General features: G+C 43.8%; 1 protein-coding gene across 1 annotated transcript in view; it reads left to right on the top strand.

Moving 5' to 3' along the window:
* Positions 1-13212: 13212 nt before the first annotated feature.
* The window catches only part of LOC142292369 (rod cGMP-specific 3',5'-cyclic phosphodiesterase subunit beta-like), a 113096-nt gene continuing 104254 nt past the window's right edge, over positions 13213-22054 (top strand). Inside the window, exon 1 of the mRNA XM_075337696.1 lies at positions 13213-13683. Within this exon, the coding sequence (XP_075193811.1) occupies positions 13213-13683 (471 nt within the window). The remainder of the gene's footprint in view (positions 13684-22054) is intronic.

Here is a 22054-nt window from a genome sequence, read left to right as displayed (position 1 = left end):
GATGGCGCTTCTATGAAAATGCCATTTTCTGAGGTGGCTGCAGACTGCAATTCGCAGCAGTGGGGCCCAGAAAGCTCAGGCCAACCGGTGGTGCGGATTCCAATCCCAGCTGCCTAGTTGTACCTGGCTGGACACAAAAATGGGGCAAAGCCTACGTCATTTGTTTTCTAATTATTTCATGAAATTCATGAAATAATAAAAAAAGGGCTTCCCTTTATTTTTGGTTCCCAGCCGGGTACAAATAGGCAACTGGGGGTTGGGGGCAGCCGTACCTGCCTGCTGTACCTGGCTAGCATACAAAAATATGGCGAAGCCACATAATTTTTTCAGGGGGCAAAAAACTTCTGCATACAGTCCTGGATGGAGTATGCTGAGCCTTGTAGTTCTGCAGCTGCTGTCTGTCTGTATGGAGAAGAGCAGACAGCAGCTGCAGAACTACAAGGCTCAGCATACTCCATCCAGGACTGTATGCAGAAGTTTTTTGCCCACCAAAAAAATGACGTGGGCTTCGCCATATTTTTGTATGCTAGCCAGGTACAGCTGGCAGCCACGGGCTGCCTCCAACCCCCAGTTGCCTATTTGTACCCGGCTGGGAACCAAAAATATAGGGAAGCCCGTTTTTTTTTAATTATTTCACTTATTTCATGAAATAATTAAAAAACAAATGACGTGGGCTTCGCCCTATTTTTGTGTCCAGCCGGGTACAACTAGGCAGCTGGGGATTGGAATCCGCAGCACAGGTTAGCCCGAGGTTTGTGGGCGCCTCTGCTGCGGATTTCAGTCCGCAGCCGTCCCAGAAAATGGCGCTCTCATAGAAGCGCCATCATCTGGCGCTGTATCCAACTCTTCCAACAGCCCTGGAGCCGGGTGGCTTGTTGGGTAATCATGAGTTAATACTGGCTTTGTTTTACCAGCCAGTATTAAGCCAGAGATTCTTAATGTCAGGCACGTTTGACCCGGCCATTAAGAATCTCCAATAAAGGGTTAAAAAAAGACACCACACAGAGAAAAAATACTTTAATAGAAATAAATACACAGACACATTAGAGACTCCATCTTTATTACCCCTGTCAGCCCTCCACGATCCTGCTCTTCTGTCTTCTTTCTTTCTAGTGTAGTAGTAGTGACGATTGTAGTGAGGGGCATCACTTGGGGCTGGGGAACCTCCATCCTAACTACAATGCTCACTACAATCGGGAAGCAGCGTGCAGCCTTCACTCCGTGAGTGATCACTGCTGGCTGCTAGCGGTAACGCTGACAGACGCGTTACCATAGCAACGGTGCTCCCGGAGCCGTGGTTAGCGGTGACATCACCGCTAACTGCGTTGCTATGGCAACGGTGATCTCCGTTAATGACCGGCTGTGTCAGCCGGTCCCTAACGGAACGGGGAGTCGACCGTGTGCTAGAGCATGTCGCCGGTACACGGCGATACACATATGTGCACCGTGTACCGGAGAGATGCACTCGCAGGTCCTACATGACGTGTCATAGTCATGTGACCAGTCTGTAGCCAATGAGATAATAGCCACGTGACTGGTCACATGGCTATTTTGACGTCACGATAGGTCCTGCTTCTCTGCTGGCAGTGCAGGTCACCGGGAGGATTCAGCGATCATCGGATGGAATAGCGGCAGGAGACAGAGTGCAGAAGGGATCGCGAGGACCGGTAAGTGTTATGGCAATGTTTATTAACTGTTTGTGTACATTTATAATGCATTTTTATGTGTTTGTGATTGCCTCCCATTATAGCCTATACGTTCGAGTTCGGTTCGTCGAACGTTCGACGAACCGAACTCGAACGGGACCCCCGTTCGGCGAACCGGCCTCGAGCCGAACCGGGACCGGTTCGCTCATCTCTAGTCATAAGCCGCCACAGTAGCAGAGGCCATGAGTTCATCTCATGTACATGATATTGGTGGATGAAGAAAACTCCTCGTCTTTTTACTGTGGATAAAACACATTCATTTGTTTCAGTGGAGCTGAACTGCTAAACCAGATACAATGATGGGTGCGGTGCTGTTTCTGGAAGAAATCAGCCATGCATATTCAGTCCTGGAAGCGCCCATCAGGGTAGTCTCACACAAGGTGTTTTGAGGACTTTCTTAAAGGTTTTATTGCACGCAATGTCGCATTTTTAATGTCAATTGTTGCTTTTTTTTTTCTTTTTTAGCATTTTCTTTATGTGCCCAAACCTTAAACAGGACTTGTAACCAGGTTAAAAGTGTCCAGTTTTTGCTCTTATTTTATTCCTGCTACTCCCCTGTATATGCCACTTTTGTTTCTCTCTATAGTCCACCATATTCCAACATATGTTCATTACTAGATTACTAGATTTGGATTACTTGAACAATGTTTTGTGGTCTAGGAGCAAAATAAACTTATTTAGTTCAGATGGTATCAGGGATATGTGGTGGCAACCACATGAGGAGTACAAAGACAAGTGTGTCTTGCCTACAGTCAAGCATGGTGGTGGGAGTGTCTTGATTTGGGGCAGCATGAGTGCTGTCCACTATGGGGAGCTACAGTTCATTTAGGGAACCATGAATGCCAACATGTACTGTGACATACTGAAGCAGAACATGATTCCTTCCCTTCGAAAACTGGGCTGCAGGGCAGTATTCTAACATGATAACGAGCCCAAACACACCTTCAAGGCCACCATTGCCTTGCTACAGAAACTGAGGGTAATGGTGTAGGACTGAACAAGCATATCTTTAGACCTAAACCCTATTGAGCATCTGTGGAGTATCCTCAAATGAAAAGTGGAAGAGCACAAAGTCTCTAAAATTCGGCAGGAATGGAAAAGGATTCCAGTGGCTCCTGTGAAGCTCTATTAAAAGGGAACCAATCACCAGGATTTTTGTATATAACCTAAAGCCAGTGCTATACTGACACTATCAGGCTGATTCTACACATACCTGTAGTGTTCAGCTCGGACATATAGGTTTTGAAATCCAAGAAAGTAAAGATTATAAAATCATCAGCTTCCTGAGTGACAGCAGCTGAGGATCAGATAATAGCTGGGGGGGGTGGTATTTATAGTTATCCCCTCCCCTGTTAGAATTAGCATAAGTATTATACAATTGGTTTAATTTTTGACTTGCAGGACCTGTGCTGAGGTCATGCCCATGTGACCAGAAGGGGGGGCCTCAGCCAACAAAGCTGATACCATGAAGCAACATTTTCCTGTTGGCTGAGGCCCCGCTCGTGCAAAAGTAAATCAATTGTATAATACTTATGCTAATTCTAACAGGGGGAGGGGATAACTATGAATGTATTATCTGATCCTCAGCTGTTGTCACCCAAGAAGCTGCTGATTTTATAAACTTTACTTTCTTGGATTTGAAAACCTAAACATCCGAGCTGACTATTCCAGGTATGTATAGAATCAGCATGATAGTGCCAGTATAGCATTGGCTTTAGGTTATAGAGGAAAATCCTGGTGATTGGTTCCCTTTAACTCCATTCCCAAAAGAGTTAAGGCAGTGCTTGAAAATAATGGTGGCCAAATTGGATTGGAGATTCACCCACATCTGTTAATCAGTTAAATGCTACTGTCAATCACTGCCAATGGCAATTAACACTCACTGACAGGAAGTGCGTAACTGATCCCGCCCATCAACACCCCTGTCACATGATCACGATGTCAATGGGTTATCAAGACAGCCTGGGATCAGCTGATGACATGCCTAATATCACAATACTCCTGTGAATGTTGGCTATGTGCTAGCATTCGTAGGAGATCGTGATTTTTGCTTTATGGAGCAGTGCTAATTCACTGTTCTGTGTCACGTAGGCGATCGGACGACCACAACTTCAAGTCTCCTAAGGAGACTATTAAATACAGTAAAAAGTAAGAAAAAAGTTTTAAAAATATTAAAAAAAACAAAAGTTCAAATCACCCCCCTTTTGCCCAATTAAAAATAAAACAATGAAAAAAATACATATATACTGACAAAAAAATAAACACAACAATTTTGTTTTTGCTCCCATTTTTCATGAGCTGAACTCAAAGATCTAAGAGTTTTCTATGTACACAAAAGGCCTTTTTCTCTCAAATATTTCTCACAAATGTGTCTACTTCTGTGGTAGGGAGCACTTCTCCTTTGCTGAGACGATCTATCCATCTCACAGGTGTGGTCTGCGGTTGTGAGACCGGTTGCATATCCTACAAAATTCTCTGAAAAGCCTTTGGAAACAGCTTATGGCAGAGAAATGAACATTCAATTCATGGGCAACAGCTCTGGTGGACATTCCTGCAGTCAGCATGCCAATTGGATGCGCCCTCAAAACTTGTGACATCTGTGGCATTGTGGCGTGTGATAAATCTGCACATGTTAGAGTGGTCTTATATTTGTTAGAGTACATTTCACGTTCAATTTGCACCTATTCTGTTCTGACTGAGCATTGCTTTCCACCAGCTTAAGGTGATTTTTAATTTGCTATTAGTAGGTCCCTGCCCATAAAATTGTAGACTGCTCAGCCCGGGTAGAGGCATTTAGGTAGGGTTCCAGCATAAGAGATACGCTTTGATGCTGGCTGCTGGGATCACATAAAACTGGCCTTTGTTATGCGCTAAGTGTCTTAATTTATAAATGTATTCCCCTAGCAGTAATGCATGGCCAGATTCCTATATTCAGGGTTTGCATACTTTAGTGCAGGGGTGGGCAATTAATTTTCCCATGGGGCCGCATGAGAAATTGGGATTGGTTTAGAGGGCCGGACTAATATAATTACCTCAGTTCTACCCAATATACTACATCACTACACCCCCTCCATATACTACACCTGTAATAAACTACATCACTACACCCCCCATATACTACACCTGTTTTATACTACATCACTACACCCCCTCCATATACTACACCTGTATTATACTACATCACTACACCCCCTCCATATACTACACCTGTAATAAACTACATCACTACACCCCCCATATACTAGACCTGTATTATACTACATCACTACACCCCCTCCATATACTACACCTGTAATAAACTACATCACTACACCCCCCATATACTAGACCTGTATTATACTACATCACTACACCCCCTCCATATACTACACCTGTAATAAACTACACCACTACACCCCCCATATACTACATCACTACACCCCCTCCATATACTACACCTGTAATAAACTACATCACTACACCCCTATATACTATACCTGTATTATACTACACTCCCTCCATATACCTGTAATATACTACACCCCCATATACACCTGTATTATACTACACCACTATATAATACACCTCCGATATACTACATCATTACACCCCATATACTACACCTGTAATATACTACACCTCCATATAGCACACCTGTAATATACTACATCACTACATCCCATATAGTACACCTGTAATATACTACATCACTACACCCCTATATACACCTGTAATATACTACATCACTACACCCCTATATACACCTGTAATATACTACATCACTACACCCCTATATACACCTGTAATATACTACATCACTACACCCCTATATACACCTGTAATATACTACATCACTACACCCCATATACTACACCTGTAATATACTACACCTCAATATAGCACACCTGTAATATACTACACCTCCATATAGTACACCTGTAATATACTACACCTCAATATAGCACACCTGTAATATACTACACCTCCATATAGCACACCTGTAATATACTACATCACTACACCCCTATATAGCACACCTGTAATATACTACATCACTACACCCCTATATAGCACACCTGTAATATACTACACCTCCATATAGCACACCTGTAATATACTACATCACTACACCCCTATATAGCACACCTGTAATATACTACACCTCCATATAGCACACCTGTAATATACTACATCACTACACCCCTATATAGCACACCTGTAATATACTACACCTCCATATAGCACACCTGTAATATACTACACCTCCATAGAGCACACCTGTAATATACACCTCCATATAGCACACCTGTAATATACTACACCTCCATATAGCACACCTGTAATATACTACACCTCCATAGAGCACACCTGTAATATACACCTCCATATAGTACACCTGTAATATACTACACCTCCATATAGTACACCTGTAATATACTACACCTCCATATAGCACACCTGTAATATACTACACCTCCATAGAGCACACCTGTAATATACACCTCCATATAGCACACCTGTAATATACTACACCTCCATATAGCACACCTGTAATATACTACACCTCCATAGAGCACACCTGTAATATACACCTCCATATAGTACACCTGTAATATACTACACCTCCATATAGTACACCTGTAATATACTACACCTCCATATAGCACACCTGTAATATACTACACCTCCATAGAGCACACCTGTAATATACACCTCCATATAGTACACCTGTAATATACTACACCTCCATATAGTACACCTGTAATATACTACACCTCCATATAGCACACCTGTAATATACTACACCTCCATATAGCACACCTGTAATATACTACACCTCCATATAGCACACCTGTAATATACTACACCTCCATATAGCACACCTGTAATATACTACATCACTATACCCCCATATACTACACCACTATATACACCTCCATATAGCACACCTGCAATATACTACACCTGCACCCCCATATCACACACACTACACCCCATACAGCCTGCACCCCCATATCACACACGCTACACCCCCATATGTCACACACCCTGCCCACATATCTCACCCTGCCTGTACCCCCAACTTACCCCTCTCAAACACTCTGCACCCCTTCACATCCTTTTGTCAGTCTGCAGCCCTCATATGCCACTCACCCTGTAGCTCCATCTTCCCTCATATGCACTCACCCTGCAGCCCCCCTCCCCCTCATGTCCCCTCTTTTCTTATTACCAGTCATCATGTGTCCACATCTCCTTCAGCATTCAGCATGTCTTGCTTTCTCCCCGGCATCCTGTGTCTCCTCCCACACAGTCACATGGGCGTGACATCATCGCAGGTCCTGGAAGATGAATTATTCCGTCTGCTCTGCTGTGCTGCTCCTTCTCCTGCACTGACTGTGCGGACCTGCACAGGATCTCTCCCTACTCGGCATGCTGCAGCCCGGCTCCACTGCACCGGCTGAAGACGGGCGGGCCGGTCACAAAGAGCAGGCGGGCCGGATGTGGCCCGCGGGCCGCCCGTTGCCCAGGTCTGCTTTAGTGTCTCAGTGTGCAGCTGTTTATTTCTTAGAGTATATTTCAAGTTCAGTTTGCAATTTGTCTGTTAGGAAGGGCCTTAGTTTTGTCATTTGAGAAAAGAAATAAAAACGCCACAATTATGTTTTTTGATTGCCACAAAATTACAATAAAATGCAATAAAAGGAAAGAAAAACATTGTATCTACCCCCATAATGATATCAGTAAACACTTCAGCTCAGGACACAATAAATAAACCATCACACATCCCCAGATCCCAAAAAATGAGAATGTTACCAGTCTCAGAAAATGACAACAAAAGTAATATTCTTTTTTTTGACAATTGATTTTTTTCACCACTTAAATAAAAAAAAAGAACTTGTTTGGTATCTATGAACTCATACCTGGGGAATCATAATGCCAGGTCAGTTTTACCATATAGTGAACATGGTAAATAAAAAAAACATTGTGGAATTGCACTTTTGTTTGCAATTTCACCACACTTGGAATATTTTTCAGTTTTCCAGTACACTATGTTAGGCCCCCTTCACACGTCCGTGAAAATCACGTACGTGTTTCACGGACGTGTCAAAGGTGCGTTTTCCCCTCCGTGAGCCGTGTTTATGGCACTACGTGTGTTCTCCGTGTGCTATCCGTGATAACACATGGAGAACGAGAACTTTCAACTCACATGTCCCTGGCGTCGCTGTCCGTGGTGCTGATCTTCGGTCTCCGGTCCTGCTGCCTCCCCGCTGCTGCTGCTTCCGGCCGCAGTGAGGTGAATATTCAATGAGCATAATGAGCGGTGGTCGGCAGCAAGTGACAGCAACGGCAGAGACAGGAGGGCTGGAGAAGGTGAGTAAAGATTTATTTTTTTCTCTGACACGTGAGTTTTCTCTGGTGCATGTCACATGGATCACATCCGTGTGGTCCGTATGCGGGCCGTGTGACACCCGTGATGCCGGAGAAAACGGGGACATGTCTACGTGTGGAACACACGGACACGTGTATGCTCCACACGTACACACGTTCCATGGCAAAACACGCACGTGTGTGCAGACCCATTGATTTTAATGGGTCTACGTGTGCCCGTGTCTCCGGTATGTGCAGGAACGGACCTAACACGTACCGGAGACACGTGCGTGTGAAGGGGACCTTACAGTGCCTACAAGTAGTATTCAACCCCCTGCAGGTTTACACATTCGGAATTAACTTGGCATTGTGACATTTGGACTGTAGATCAGCCTGGAAGTGTGAAATGCACTGCAGCAAAAAAGAATGTTATTTCTTTTTTTTTTTTTTTTTTAAATTGTGAAAAGTTTATTCAGAGGGTCATTTATTATTCAACCCCTCAAACCACCAGAATTCTGTTTGGTTCCCCTAAAGAATTAAAAAGTATTTCAGGCACAAAGAACAATGAGCTTCACATGTTTGGATTAATTATCTCTTTTTCCAGCCTTTTCTGACTAATTAAGACCCTCCCCAAACTTGTGAACAGCACTCACACTTGGTCAACATGGGAAAGACAAAGGAGCATTCCAAGGCCATCAGAGACAAGATCGTGGAGGGTCACAAGGCTGGCAAGGGTTACAAAACCCTTTCCAAGGAGTTGGGCCTACCTGTCTCTACTGTTGGGAGCATCATCCGGAAGTGGAAGGCTTATGGAACTATTGTTAGCCTTCCACGGCCTGGACAGCCTTTGAAAGTTTCCACCCGTGCCGAGGCCAGGCTTGTCCGAAGAGTCAAGGCTAATCCTAGGACAAAAAGGAAGGAGCTCCGGGAAGATCTCATGGCAGTGGGGACATTGGTTTCAGTCAATACCATAAGTAACGTACTCCACCGCAATGGTCTCCGTTCCAGACGAGCCCGTAAGGTACCTTTACTTTCAAAGCGTCATGTCAAGGCTCGTCTACAGTTTGCTCATGATCACTTGGAGGACTCTGAGACAGACTGGTTCAAAGTTCTCTGGTCTGATGAGACCAAGATCGAGATCTTTGGTGCCAACCACACACGTGACGTTTGGAGACTGGATGGCACTGCATACGATCCCAAGAATACCATCCCTACAGTCAAGCATGGTGGTGGCAGCATCATGCTGTGGGGCTGTTTCTCAGCCAAGGGGCCTGGCCATCTGGTCCGCATCCATAGGAAGATGGATAGCACGGCCTACCTGGAGATTTTGGCCAAGAACCTTCCCTCCTCCATCAAGGATCTTAAGATGGGTCGTCATTTCATCTTCCAACAAGACAATGACACAAAGCACACAGCCAAGAAAACCAAGGCCTGCTTCAAGAGGGAAAAAATCAAGGTGTTGCAGTGGCCTAGTCAGTCTCCTGACCTTAACCCAATTGAAAACTTGTGGAAGGAGCTCAAGATTAAAGTCCACATGAGACACCCAAAGAACCTAGATAACTTGGAGAAGATCTGCATGGAGGAGTGGGCCAAGATAACTCCAGAGACCTGTGCCGGCCTGATCAGGTCTTATAAAAGACGATTATTAGCTGTAATTGCAAACAAGGGTTATTCCACAAAATATTAAACCTAGGAGTTGAATAATAATTGACCCACACGTTTATGTTGAAAATTTATTAAAATTTAACTGAGCAACATAACTTGTTGGTTTGTAAAATTTATGCATCTGTTAATAAATCCTGCTCTTGTTTGAAGTTTACAGGCTCTAACTTATTTGCATCTTCTCAAACCTGCTAAATCTGCAGGGGGTTGAATACTACTTGTAGGCACTGTATATAGTTACAGAGGCTGAAACAAAGCCCTAAGTCCATCTAGTTCAACCTTCCTCCACCAATTATACATTTCATCACTAAATCATTTATAACTGACAATGTTGTTTGTACTGAGGAAATCATCCAGCCCTTTTTTAAAATTTGTTATAGTGTCTGCCATCACTACCTTTTGTGGTAGGGCATTCCACAGTCTGACTGCTCTAAATGTGAAGAACCCATTCCTATTTAGCTGCCGGAATCGCTTTTCTGCCACTCGCAGTGAATGCCCCCTGGTCCTTAGTATTGTGTTTGGAAGTAATCAGGCTATGTGCGCACGTTGCGTTCTATTAGTCACTGCATGTGCGTCTCAGAATGCAGCCGAAAAACTGCGTTCTGAGACGCATTGTTACAGCAGAATTCCTGGATGCTTCCAGAATGCACATTTTTGACAGTGCGGTCCCACTCAGCTCTGCAGCATCCCCTTAGACTTGCAGCAGAGCCGAGTGGGACCGCTCTGTCAAAAAGAGCATGGCTGGCTGCGAGACAGAGCCACGCGATCAGAATGAACTTGGATGAACTTCACCTGACTTCTTTGTGATCGTGCGGCTCTGTGCGTGTGCCACGGCTTGATTTGCGGTCACACGTGAAGGACTCACCTGTGATCGCAAATCCCCTGAGTGACTACAGTGAGCCGTGCGATCAGCTGTGCTTTCATCAGGTTACTCACGGCCACAGTTGAAGTCCTCCACCAGAGAGCGGTGGCCGCGACCAACCTCAGTGACAGCACAGCTGATCGCGCAACTCACTTCAGTTGCTGCATGGAGCTAACAGGAGCGGCGGTGTTCTACTGCCGCTCCTGTCAGCTTCTGATGTAGCAGAGCTGAAAGCGTCATGGGACCTTGTGTGGATTACATCGGACCTGGAGGTGTTTTTGAGGGGTTAAAAAAGTGGTGAAAGAGGGTGTTTTTTTTGTCTTTCATTACAAATAAAGGATTTTTTGGATGCGTGTGTTTATTTTCTTTAACTTACAGGTTAATCATGGAAGGTATCTCGGGGAGACGCCTGCCATGATTAACGTAGGACTTAGTGGCAGCTATGGGCCGCTGCCATTAACTCCTTATTACCTCAATTGCCACCGCACCAGGGCAATTTTGGATGAGCCGAGTAGAGTCCCGAGACTGTCGCATCTAATGGATGCCGCAATTCCGGGCGGCTACTTGCTGATATTGTTAGGCTGGTGGGCTCCCCATAATGTGGAGCTCCCTATCCTGAGAATACCAGCCTTCAGCCATGTGGCTTTACCCTAGCTGGTATCCAAATTGGGGGGACCACACGTCGTTTTTTTTTAAATTATTATTTTTTTTTTTTTACTGCTTGATATAGACACGCCTACCGGCGGCTGTGATTGGTTGCAGTGAGACAGCTGTCACTCAGTGTGGGGGCGTGTCTGACTGCAACCAATCATAGGCGCCGGTGGGGGAAGCAGGGAATACGAGATGGATTAATGAGAGGCCGGCATTTTCAAAAGAGGAGAAGCTGCCACAGTGTGAACGCCGTGCAGCGCCGCGCCGGTGATCGGTGAGTATGAGTGAGGGGGTGAGAGGGAGAGACCGATATGGACAGAGAGAGATAGAGACAGAGAGAGAGACCGACCGACAGACCGACCGACAGAGAGAGACCGAAAGACCTGCATTTGTTATGTCAAAAAAACATGCGGATCACAACAGAAATGCAGTGCAAGCGCACTGCTTAACATATTGGCAGCGTTTTTCTACATCTCATTGATTTCAATGGGTGTAGAACACTGCCAAAACGGACAAAAGAATTGACATGCTGCTTTTCTAAACGCAGAGATTTTGTCAAATTTTTGACAATCAAAATGCTGCGTTTCAAAAAGCATCGTGCATGATTCATGAATCATTTTGCATGATTCTCATATACTTTGCAAGGGAACCAGAATGCATGCATTTTGGCAATGTGACGGTGCTGCTCAAAACGCTGCAGAAACGCAAAAAAAAACCCACAACGTGCGCACATAGCCTAAGTCATGTGCCACTCCTTTATATTGACCACACATGTAACTATTTATACATATAAATGAGATCTCCTCTCAGACGTCTTTTTTCTAAGCTAAACATATCTAACTTTTTCAACCTGTCATCATATGGGAGGCCTTCCATTCCTTGTAGTAGTCTAGTTGCCCGCCTTTGAACTGACTCTAACTTCTGAATGTCCTTTTTAAAAATGTGGAGCCCAAAACTGGATCCCATATTCCAGATGTGGCCTTACAAGTGACTTATAGAGGGGTAACTCATGTGTATTTAATGGATGGTGTCATTGAAAAGTACAACTCATCGTGCAATAAACAAGCCCTCATATGGCTATATACACTGAAAACTAAAAAAGTTATGGCTCTTGGAAGAAGGGGAGGAAAAACAAAAACGAAAAAAGGGGATAAAGGGGTTAAGGTCAAGTTTAGGCATACAAATTAAAAATAAAAGAAAAACAACTTTGGCCTTTTCACAGCACAATTTTGCATAATCTTTACATGTATTTTTAGCTAAAATAAGAAGGATAATTTAAACCAGTACCAAAGCTTTACTGTGTGAACAAGGCCTTAGAAGTTATTGATACTTCCTGCCAACTTTGTAAACTGTTACATTTTATCATGAGAATTCTTCCAAATTGTGACAGATCTGTTATCTGCATCTTATTAGACCAGCACTTTTCCTTCCTAGTGTGTTTTTTAAAAAGTGTGTAAAATATATGTAAAAACACATTTTATATAAATACATCATGTTAATACTTGAAATGAGAAATATTAGTAAAATTGAATTCTGCAGATAATACCATTTGAGTGTCTGTTTAATTAAATCCTAAGTAGCTTGGTTTAAGATGCGTAGCACAGACACTGCTAATTAATCCATCTGTGTGCACGATAAAATATTCGTGCTAAAACTGCACCAAAACCCCAAAGTGATATATATTACGCTACATTTGGTTACATTTTGTATCAAAATATCTGTACATATTTATAGAATCTAACAGATGATTGAGAGATTTAGCGTGAGTCACCTGATCTGTTTGGCTTGAGCAAATCTGTCCTCCTAAGTTCTCACCTTCAGCATTATTAAGGATATGCTTTCCTTACCACTGAGATTAATACAGACTTGACACCTTCTCATATTACTAACAGCGCACCAGTCTGGATCTTATCACATTAACCACAATATTGGATACTAGAACAATTATCCTTTAAATTAATTTACGTTCGGTAAGAGCCTTCCAAAATGAGTCTTAAAAAAGAGGATGTGACGGCATTTTTGGAAAACAATCCGGTATTTACTGAAAAATACTTCAAGAAGACGCTCAAACCAGAGACGATAGCAAATGCCTTTGGCCGGAAAGATATGACTGTTGACTTTGCTACTTTCCGGGAACTTGCCCAGGTAGAAGAAAGTGAAATCCTCTTTGAACTTATTAAAGACATGCAAGAAAGTATAAATATGGAAAAAGTTGTATTTAAGACCCTTAGGAGGATCAGTAGTCTTATTCATGCGGATCGGTGCAGTCTCTTCATGTATAGACAAAGAAATGGGACTCCTGAATTAGCCACAAGACTTTTCAATATCCAGCAAAATAGTAAATTGGAGGATTGCCTCGTACCGCCCGACAGTGAAATTGTGTTCCCTTTGGATATTGGAATTGTAGGACATGTTGCACACACAAAAAAGACCATCAATGTCAAGAACGTTTCTGAGGTAGGTGGATAGCTATTTCTGATGACTATACTTCATGTTGTGAATGGGTTTGTTCAAATAAAGCGATAAAACTACTATAGATTTATTAAACTTGTATAGCGCCAGGTTATTCAGCAGTACCTTCCAGACATTGTCATCAGTAACTGTCCCCAGTGGGACTTACAATCTAAATTCCTATGGGCCCCTTTTCCATCTAGTTTTTGGTGTTATTCACCTCTTTTTCATTTGTGCCTTAAGCGGGCTGTACACGCTACGAGATCGCTACAGCGATCTCGTTGGGGTCATGGATTTTGTGACGCACATCCGGCCGCTGTAGCGATCTCGTTGTGTGTGACTCCTAGGAGCGATTTTGGATCATTGCAAAAACGTCCAAAATTGCTCCTCGTTGACATGGGTGTCCATTCTCAAATATCGCTGCTGACGCGTGGGCGAAGTTGATCCTCGTCCCTGCGGCAGCACACATCGCTACGTGTGACGCTGCAGGATCGAGGAACCTCTCCTTACCTGCCACACGCCAGCAATGAGGAAGGAAGGAGGTGGGTGGGATGTTCGTCCCGCTCATCTCCGCCCCTCCGCTTTGATTGGCCGGCCGCTTAGTGACGTTGCGGTAACGACGCTGTGATGCTGAATGTCCCTCCCCCTTGAGGGAGGGATTGTTCGGCAGTCACAGCGACGCCGCCGACCAGGTAAGTGCGTGTGACACTGCCGTAGCGATAATGTTCGCTGCGGCAGCGATCACCAAATATCGGCATAACGATAGGGTCGGGTGCTATCACGCTCGCCATCGCTAGCATCGGCTAGCGATGTTGCAGCGTGTAAAGCCCGCTTTACTCTTCATTTGATTTGCGCCTTTATTAAAGTTTACATTATATTTGTTCACATATTATTTATGTTCACTTCTGTGGGTCTGGCTATGAATTCCAGATACTTTTGGTTCGTTTGAGTCGTTAGTTGCAACTTTTCAAAAAGCTACTATTTTATATATTTTTTTGTGCATATATACTCCATTTACCCTTGGTATTATTTTATGTTCTCTTTGATTTTTTTCCGCAAAGTTTACGACATTTTATCAAAATATTAAAGGTTGAAAAAAGGCTTTAATAAAAAAAAGAACATTTTTTAATTTGAGCAAATTCATGAATCATGTGCACCAGTTTGAATAATTTGGCACAAAAATAACAATAAATACCACATGACAAAAAAAGAGAAAATAAAATAAAAAAAAAATGCAAAAGGTGAATCAGGCTCGGTGTCTTTGGAAGGTGAGAGAAAACCTATAAAATCTCAGAGAGGGCATACAAATTCCTTACAGATTTAAGATTGAAGCCCACGACCCCAGTGCTGTAAGACAACAGCGTTAACCACTGAGCCACAGAGCATACATCATGGGCACAGTTTTGATTGGTCAGCAAATTTTATTAGATTTAATGAGATTGTTGGATATTTAAATCAGTTTAGTATACAATATATCCCATCTTCATAAATGGGTATTGTTGGAGAGTTCTTATAAATACAAGCACTTTTACAATTTACTGCTTATTAAAATTTGTAGCTGTTCTTAAGACATTTGCACTTTTGTTTTACTTACATTATGTTGTCTTGGAGACCGACCGCCGCTGTCAGACAGCAGAACATGTGCAATGGTTATAAGTTCCATTTAATTGACCTGGTAAGCACAGATTTGGACCTGCAATCTTCGGGGCACACTCTTACCTCCTAATCCTGGCCAGATTCAGTGCAAAGCTTACAAGCTACAGACCGGTTGAGGTTGGTCTCCTAGGCAACGAGCTATAAACAAAAGAAAAGTGTCAACATTTCAAGAATCGCTGAAAATTTTAATAAGCACTAAAATGCAAAAGTGCTTGTTTTTACAAGCAGTATCCAATAATGTCTATCTATGAAAATGGGAATAATCTTTCATGTAATCTTTAGAGTTTTCTATTTAGAAATATTGAGTTTTGCTGTGGATCAAGCTCTGGGGCTTGTGGAACATTCCTTTTTTGGGACATGACACAACCCTGCTTAACTATTAATGCCAATATTTTCAAAACAAATGTTACCAAAGCAAAGTTACTTTTATCTATACTCCCATTACTCTATGTCATCCAGTTATGCTTTGCTGCAGTAATTGTTCAGTAACTCTCTATAGGGGCTTTCACTATGACAGTTATGACCTATCATTGGATAGGTCATTCATGGGGTCAGACACCTATCAACTCTATCAGTCAGCTGTTACCAGTCCCAGCAGCTGCCAGATGTACATTGTGTATGGAGTTGAACATCACTATTCATTTGAAGAGGAGGTGATCTGTAGTACCTAGTAGTGTTACGGAGCTGTCGTGTTCCACTCCATCACTGAAATTGTCTCTTCAAGGAGGAATGAGACGAACTCTAGTGCCACCTATTGGAAGTAGCAATCCTAAAAGTCAAAAGTGGCCCTTTAACAAGCATTTTCATAAGACTTAGGATTTATGCCAGATCAGAACCTCAATTTGCAGACACGGTGTTTCTGGGTGATCGCCCCTCGTCAGTTCAAAGTATGAGATATGATCTGGCTTATGAATAGCTATAGTGGGGTCTAAGGAGAAAACGTTTCTCCTTGTAGAGCCCTGACAAACCAGTCTGGCTGCGAGTGAGGAGTCTTAGGCCCTGTGGCCACGAGACAAAATTTAATGTGGATTTTGCTGTGGAAACTCTGCGGATTTTCTTGATTTTCCAGACAAATCCACAGGTTTATGAAAGTACAGGCACTCTCCATGTTTTCCTATGGGATTTGGGGAGTGCTGTCACAATGCTGCAGATTTTGCACCTGCGGGAAATGCTGCGGATTTTGCACCTGCGGGAAATGCTGCGGATTTCCTGCAGATTTATCCGCAGGACACTTTTCCTCCCGTAGGCACATGACCTTACAGCGGCAATGCTCCTCTTGGAAATATTCAAATTGTCTCTTCAGGGACGAAGATATCAAACTCTAGTGCAACCTAGTGGAAGTAGCAATCCTAAAAGTCAAAAGTGGCTCTTTATAGAGCCTTTAAAGGTTTCTCAGGGGACTATTATGTTGCTAAAATCCAGCATGGTTGGTAGCCTTAAACTATTGGTGAAGGGGAAAACACATCGGGACCGAGAGACCCCAGGATCCGAATGGGAGTCTTCTGCCTATGGCCCTAAGCTAAGTACTGTTATACATATCTTTTTGCACGTGCTTTGTGTTGCCTTATCCCTCCACTGATTATTATGGATTGATGTAAATAGGGACTGTGGAGGGACAGTCTGTAGGGCAAGCCGCCGTGGAACAGGGGTACCAGCTGAACCTAGGGCTTTAAAACTTCCATTTATAGGCAGGGAGAGATATCTATATAGGTTGTTGTCTATAGGGACTCTTTCAACCAGTTTCTCCCTTTGGGCCCTCAATATTTTGTGGATATCACACACGGCAAAATGCACTTTATTCAATTGTTACACAGTTCTGCGACTAAAAAGCTGTTTGATTATTTTCATCTAATTTCCATGTATTTTGGTGTGCTGAAAATGAAACAAAAATTGAAAAAAATCCTGGATGTCAGGATTTGCCACACAACGCAAAATTCTCTTCAAATTTAGTAAATTTTTTTCTTTTTTTTTTAGGGTTTTGAAAGTTAAAATTACTATTAATTAATTCACATCAATGCATTGAAGATATATAATGCCAAAAAGTAGAACTTTCAAAGGAAAGAATTTTCAGAGTGAGCTAATGAAACCAGCATCAACATTTTGCAAGCTGAATGAGCGGGCTCTGACATGTCCGGGCTTGTTTCAATTGTTTTATCTTTGTTCTCGCCTGTTCACACTTTTTAATCTCAGTTCGTGTTAGCTCTTTATATTCAACCGTGTTTCCCAATGTTAGCATTATGGCTCAGCGGAAGTGTATTAATTCGCCTGACAGTTTCTGTTACATTTGTGGTGAATCTACAGTGTTGAAGCAACAGCTAAATATTACAGACTTTGTGAAAAAAGTATACTTCGCATATTTCGGACTAAAGCTTGGAGATCAAGATAAAGGTTGGGCGCCTTATAAAGTGTGCAAACGGTATGTTGAGGACCTCCAAAACTGGTTCAAGGGTAAGAAAAAAGCTTTCCGTTATGGGATTCCTATGGTATGGCGAGAGCAAAAGAACCATAGTGATGATTGTTACTTTTGTTCATGCGATGTGAAAGGGTATAATTCAAAATGGAAGCATTCCATTTCATACCCCAATATTCACTCAGCAATTCACATCCCCCATGGCACAGATATACCAGTACCCAAGGCCCCTGCTACCTTGGAAGAGATAACTATGTCCGATGAAAGTGGAGTCATACCTGAACCAGATGAATCAAGTTCTGACTTTGAAGATGATACAAGACCAAAATTGTTTTCCCAGGAGGAGATGAATGATTTGGTAAGAGACTTAAATCTTCCCAAAGATACCGCTGAGTTACTTGGCTCAAGGCTCAAAAGTAAGAATTTATTGTTGCCAGGAGTGTCTTTTTCATGGTTCAGACATCGTGAAGACGAGTTCGTTCCTTACTTTGCCCAGGAAGATAAGTTGGTTTATTGCATCAATGTCGAAGGTTTGATGGGTCAATTCAAAATCCAATATGATTCAGTGCAATCTCGTCTTTTGATAGATTCTTCAAAAAGAAGTCTCAAAGTAGTTTTACTCGACAACAGCGTTTTTTATGCTTCCATCCCTGTAGGTCATTCCGTAAACCTCAAGGAAATCTACGAGAACTTGGAATTGGTTCTTCGTAAACTGAAATATGAAGACCACGGGTGGCAAGTGTGCGAGGGTTTGAAAGTCTTGTGCATGCTGCTCGGGCAACAAGCTGGGTATACCAAATACCCTTGTTTTCTGTGTCTATGGGACAGTCGAGACCGACAAAATCACTGGACCAAGCAGAATTGGCAGCCGAGGGTGCTCACAGTTGGGGAAAAAAATGTCCTCCGAGAAACTTTGGTTCCTCCCCATAAAGTTCTTTTACCACCTCTCCACATCAAATTGGGATTGATGAAGCAATTCGAATGAATGTAGAATGCTTCAAATTCTTGGTCGGCAAGTTTCCAGGCCTCTCGGAGGCAAAATTGAAGGAAGGTGTGTTCGTCGGACCAGACATTAGAAGGCTTATAGCTGATCAAAAGTTTATCAATACCATGACGCATTCTCAAAAAGAAGGGTGGATTGCATTTAAAGAGGTCGTAGAGAAATTTTTAGGCAATAACAAAGACCCTGACTACAAACAAATCGTCGGACGAATGCTGAAAGCATTTCAAGCTTTAGGTTGCCTGATGAGTTTGAAAGTGCATTTCCTCCATTCCCACCTTGACAACTTTCCTGAAAATTTGGAAGCTGTGAGTGAAGAGCAAGGTGAATTATTCCACCAGGACATTAACCCCTTCACGACCTCGGGCAGTAAAATTACGTCCTATTTTAACGTGACTTAACGACCAGGGACGTAATTTTACTGCCTAAAGTTCATTTGATTGCCGTGGCCATAGCAACGGCTTTCAAATGATGTCCCCTGCTGTTTCTTACAGCAGGGGACCTTTGTTTCACCCCAGGGGGAGTGGCATCGCCACCCCCCATCGACGATCGATGTGAGTGGCTGTTCAAATCTGAACCGCCAACCACATCTTTCGCACTGATTTCGGTAAAAATAATGCCGAAAATAGTGCGATACTGTGAGATCCGGCTATGAGATGCCGTTTCAGGTACAGCAGATCATAGGTGGATCTCAAACATGCCGCCCCCAGCCCCTGCAGCACTGATTGGAGCGATCGTGCTATGACGCGCAATCGCTCCAATCAGTGTGCAGTGGGGTGGTTTGATTTACTGGTGGCCGCCCTTCCCAGGCCTGTGCTGGTCTGGGGACCCTCCCCCAACATGTCTGCAGCGTGCAGCACTGGCTGGTACTAGTGGTACCACGCCACCGCTGCTGCTGCCACTGCTGTCACGGAGCAGGAGCAGGAGCAGGAGCGGTGAGTATTGTGCTCACCTTGCAGCCTCTGCGCACTCCTGTGATTGCTCCTGCGCGCTCCCGTAATGGCCCCTGCCGGTGCCCCCCTGCGATCTGCCCCCCCGACATCCCGATCTGCCCCCCCGACATCCCGATCTGCCCCCCCCGACATCCCGATCTGCCTCCCCGACATCCCGATCTGCCCCCCGCCATCCCGATCTGCCCCCGTCATCCCAATCTGCCCCCCGCCATCCCAATCTGCTGGCCTCCCCCGTGATCTCTATTCTGCAGCTCCTCTGGTATCTCCCTCCTCCTCTGCTCTCCCCCTCCCCCTCTGCTCTCCCCTTCCCCCTCTGCTGTCCCCCGACGTCCTCTTACCTGTCTTCACCGGCCGATCACATCTGCCTCCATCGCTGGGTCCTTCTTCCTGGGTCTTCTGCTGAGCTGTCCAACTTCCTGCCTTCTGCTCCTGTAAAGCTGTTCCTCCTGCTAATCCTCTGGGTACTGTGAGTATAACTTTTTTTTTTTTCTTTTTTTTCCTCTATCCCCTGTCCATTTTTACACCTCATGCGTCCGTGCGTCCCGCCGAGCGCTGATCAGGGATGCAGATAAAGTATCTGCATCCGTGGTCAGTTTTCGGCGGGACTTTTTTTCCCGTATCCCCGACGCTTTTTGTATCGCATCAGTCCGTGCGTCCCGCCGAGCTCTGATCAGGGATGCACATAACGGATCGGCATCCCTGCTCAATTTTTGGCGTGACAAAAAGCATCGGGGATACGGAAAAAAAAGTCACGCCAAAAATTGAGCAGGGATGCCAATCCGTTATGTGCATCCTTGATCAGCGCTCGGCGGGACGCACGGACTGATGCAATACAAAAAGCGTCGGGGATACGGAAAAAAAATTATCGCATCTGTCCGTGCATCCCGCTGAGCGTGGATCAGCATCCCTGCTCAATTTTTGGCGTGACTTTTTTTTTTTTCCATATCCCCAGCGCTTTTTGTATCTCATCCGACCGTGCCTCCTGCAGCGGCCGATCAGTGCACTGCGTCTGTGCGTTTGAAAAGTCAAATGGCGTTCCTTGTCTTGAGCCCCGCCATGCGCCCAAACAATTGATTTCCACCACATATGAGGTATCTGCGTACTCGGGATAAATTGCACAATACGTTTTATGGTGCATTTTTTTCCTGATACCGTTGTAAAAAGAAAAAAAAAAGCTACCTTGTTGCTGCAAAAATTTAAAAAAAAAATTAAACAAAAACAAATAATTTTCACGGTTCAACGTTATCAACTTTCAGTGGAGACCCTGGGGGTACAAGGGGCTCACTAAACATCTAGATAAATTCCTTGAGGGGTCTAGTTCCAAAATGGGGTAATTTGTGGGGGAGCTCCACTGTTTAGGCACCATAGGGGGGGTCTAAAAACGTGACATGGCGTCCGCTAATGATTCCAACCAATTTTGCTGTCAAATGGTGCCCTTCTCTTCTGAGCCACGCCATGCGCCCAACAATTACTTTCCACCACATGTGAGGTATCTGCGTACTCAGGAGAAATTGCAGAATACGTTTTATGGTGCATTTTTTCCTGATACCCTTGTGAAAAAAAAGCTACCTGGTTGAAGTAACAGTTCTGTGGTAAAACAAAAGAAAATTGTATTCATGGCTCAACATTATCAACTTCTGTGGTGCCCCTTGGGGCTCACTAAACATCTAGATAAACTCCTTGAGGGGTCTAGTTTCCAAAATGGGGTCACTTGTGGGGGAGCTCCACTGTTTAGGCACCTCAGGAGGTCTCCAAACGTGACATGGTATCCGCTAATGATTCAAACAAATTTTGCTGTCAAATGGTGCTCCTTCTCTTCTGAGCCCCGCCATGCGCCCAAACAATTACTTTCCACCACATATGAGGTATCGTCGTACTCAGGAAAAAAATGCACTATAAATTTCATGGTGTATTTTATCCTGATACCCTTGTGGAAAAAAAAAAGCTACTTAGTTGAAGCAACAGTTTTGTGGTAAAAAAAAAAAAATTCTTTTCACAGCTCAACTTTATAAACTTCTGTGAAGCCCCCAGGTGTTCAAAGTGCTCACCAAACATCTAGAAAAAATATTTAAGGGCTCTAGTTTCCAAAATGGGGTCACTTGTGGGGGAGCTCCATTGTTTAGGCACCTCAGGGCGTCTTCAAACCTGACATGGCGTCCGCTAATGAGTGCAGCTAATTTTGCGTTCAAAAATTCAAATGGCGCTCCTTCCCTTTCGAGATCTGCCGTGTGCCCAAACATTTGATTTCCACCACATATAAGGTATCTGCATACTCAGGAGAGAGAAAATGGACAATGCATTTTATGTTGCATTTTTTCCCGATACGCTTGTGAAAAAAAAAGCTACCTAGTTGAAGCA

This window comes from Anomaloglossus baeobatrachus, chromosome 1 (genome assembly GCF_048569485.1).
Source record: "Anomaloglossus baeobatrachus isolate aAnoBae1 chromosome 1, aAnoBae1.hap1, whole genome shotgun sequence".
NCBI lineage: Eukaryota > Metazoa > Chordata > Amphibia > Anura > Aromobatidae > Anomaloglossus > Anomaloglossus baeobatrachus.
Note: the sequence above shows the minus strand (reverse complement) of the source record. Positions and strands in the feature narration are given on the sequence as shown.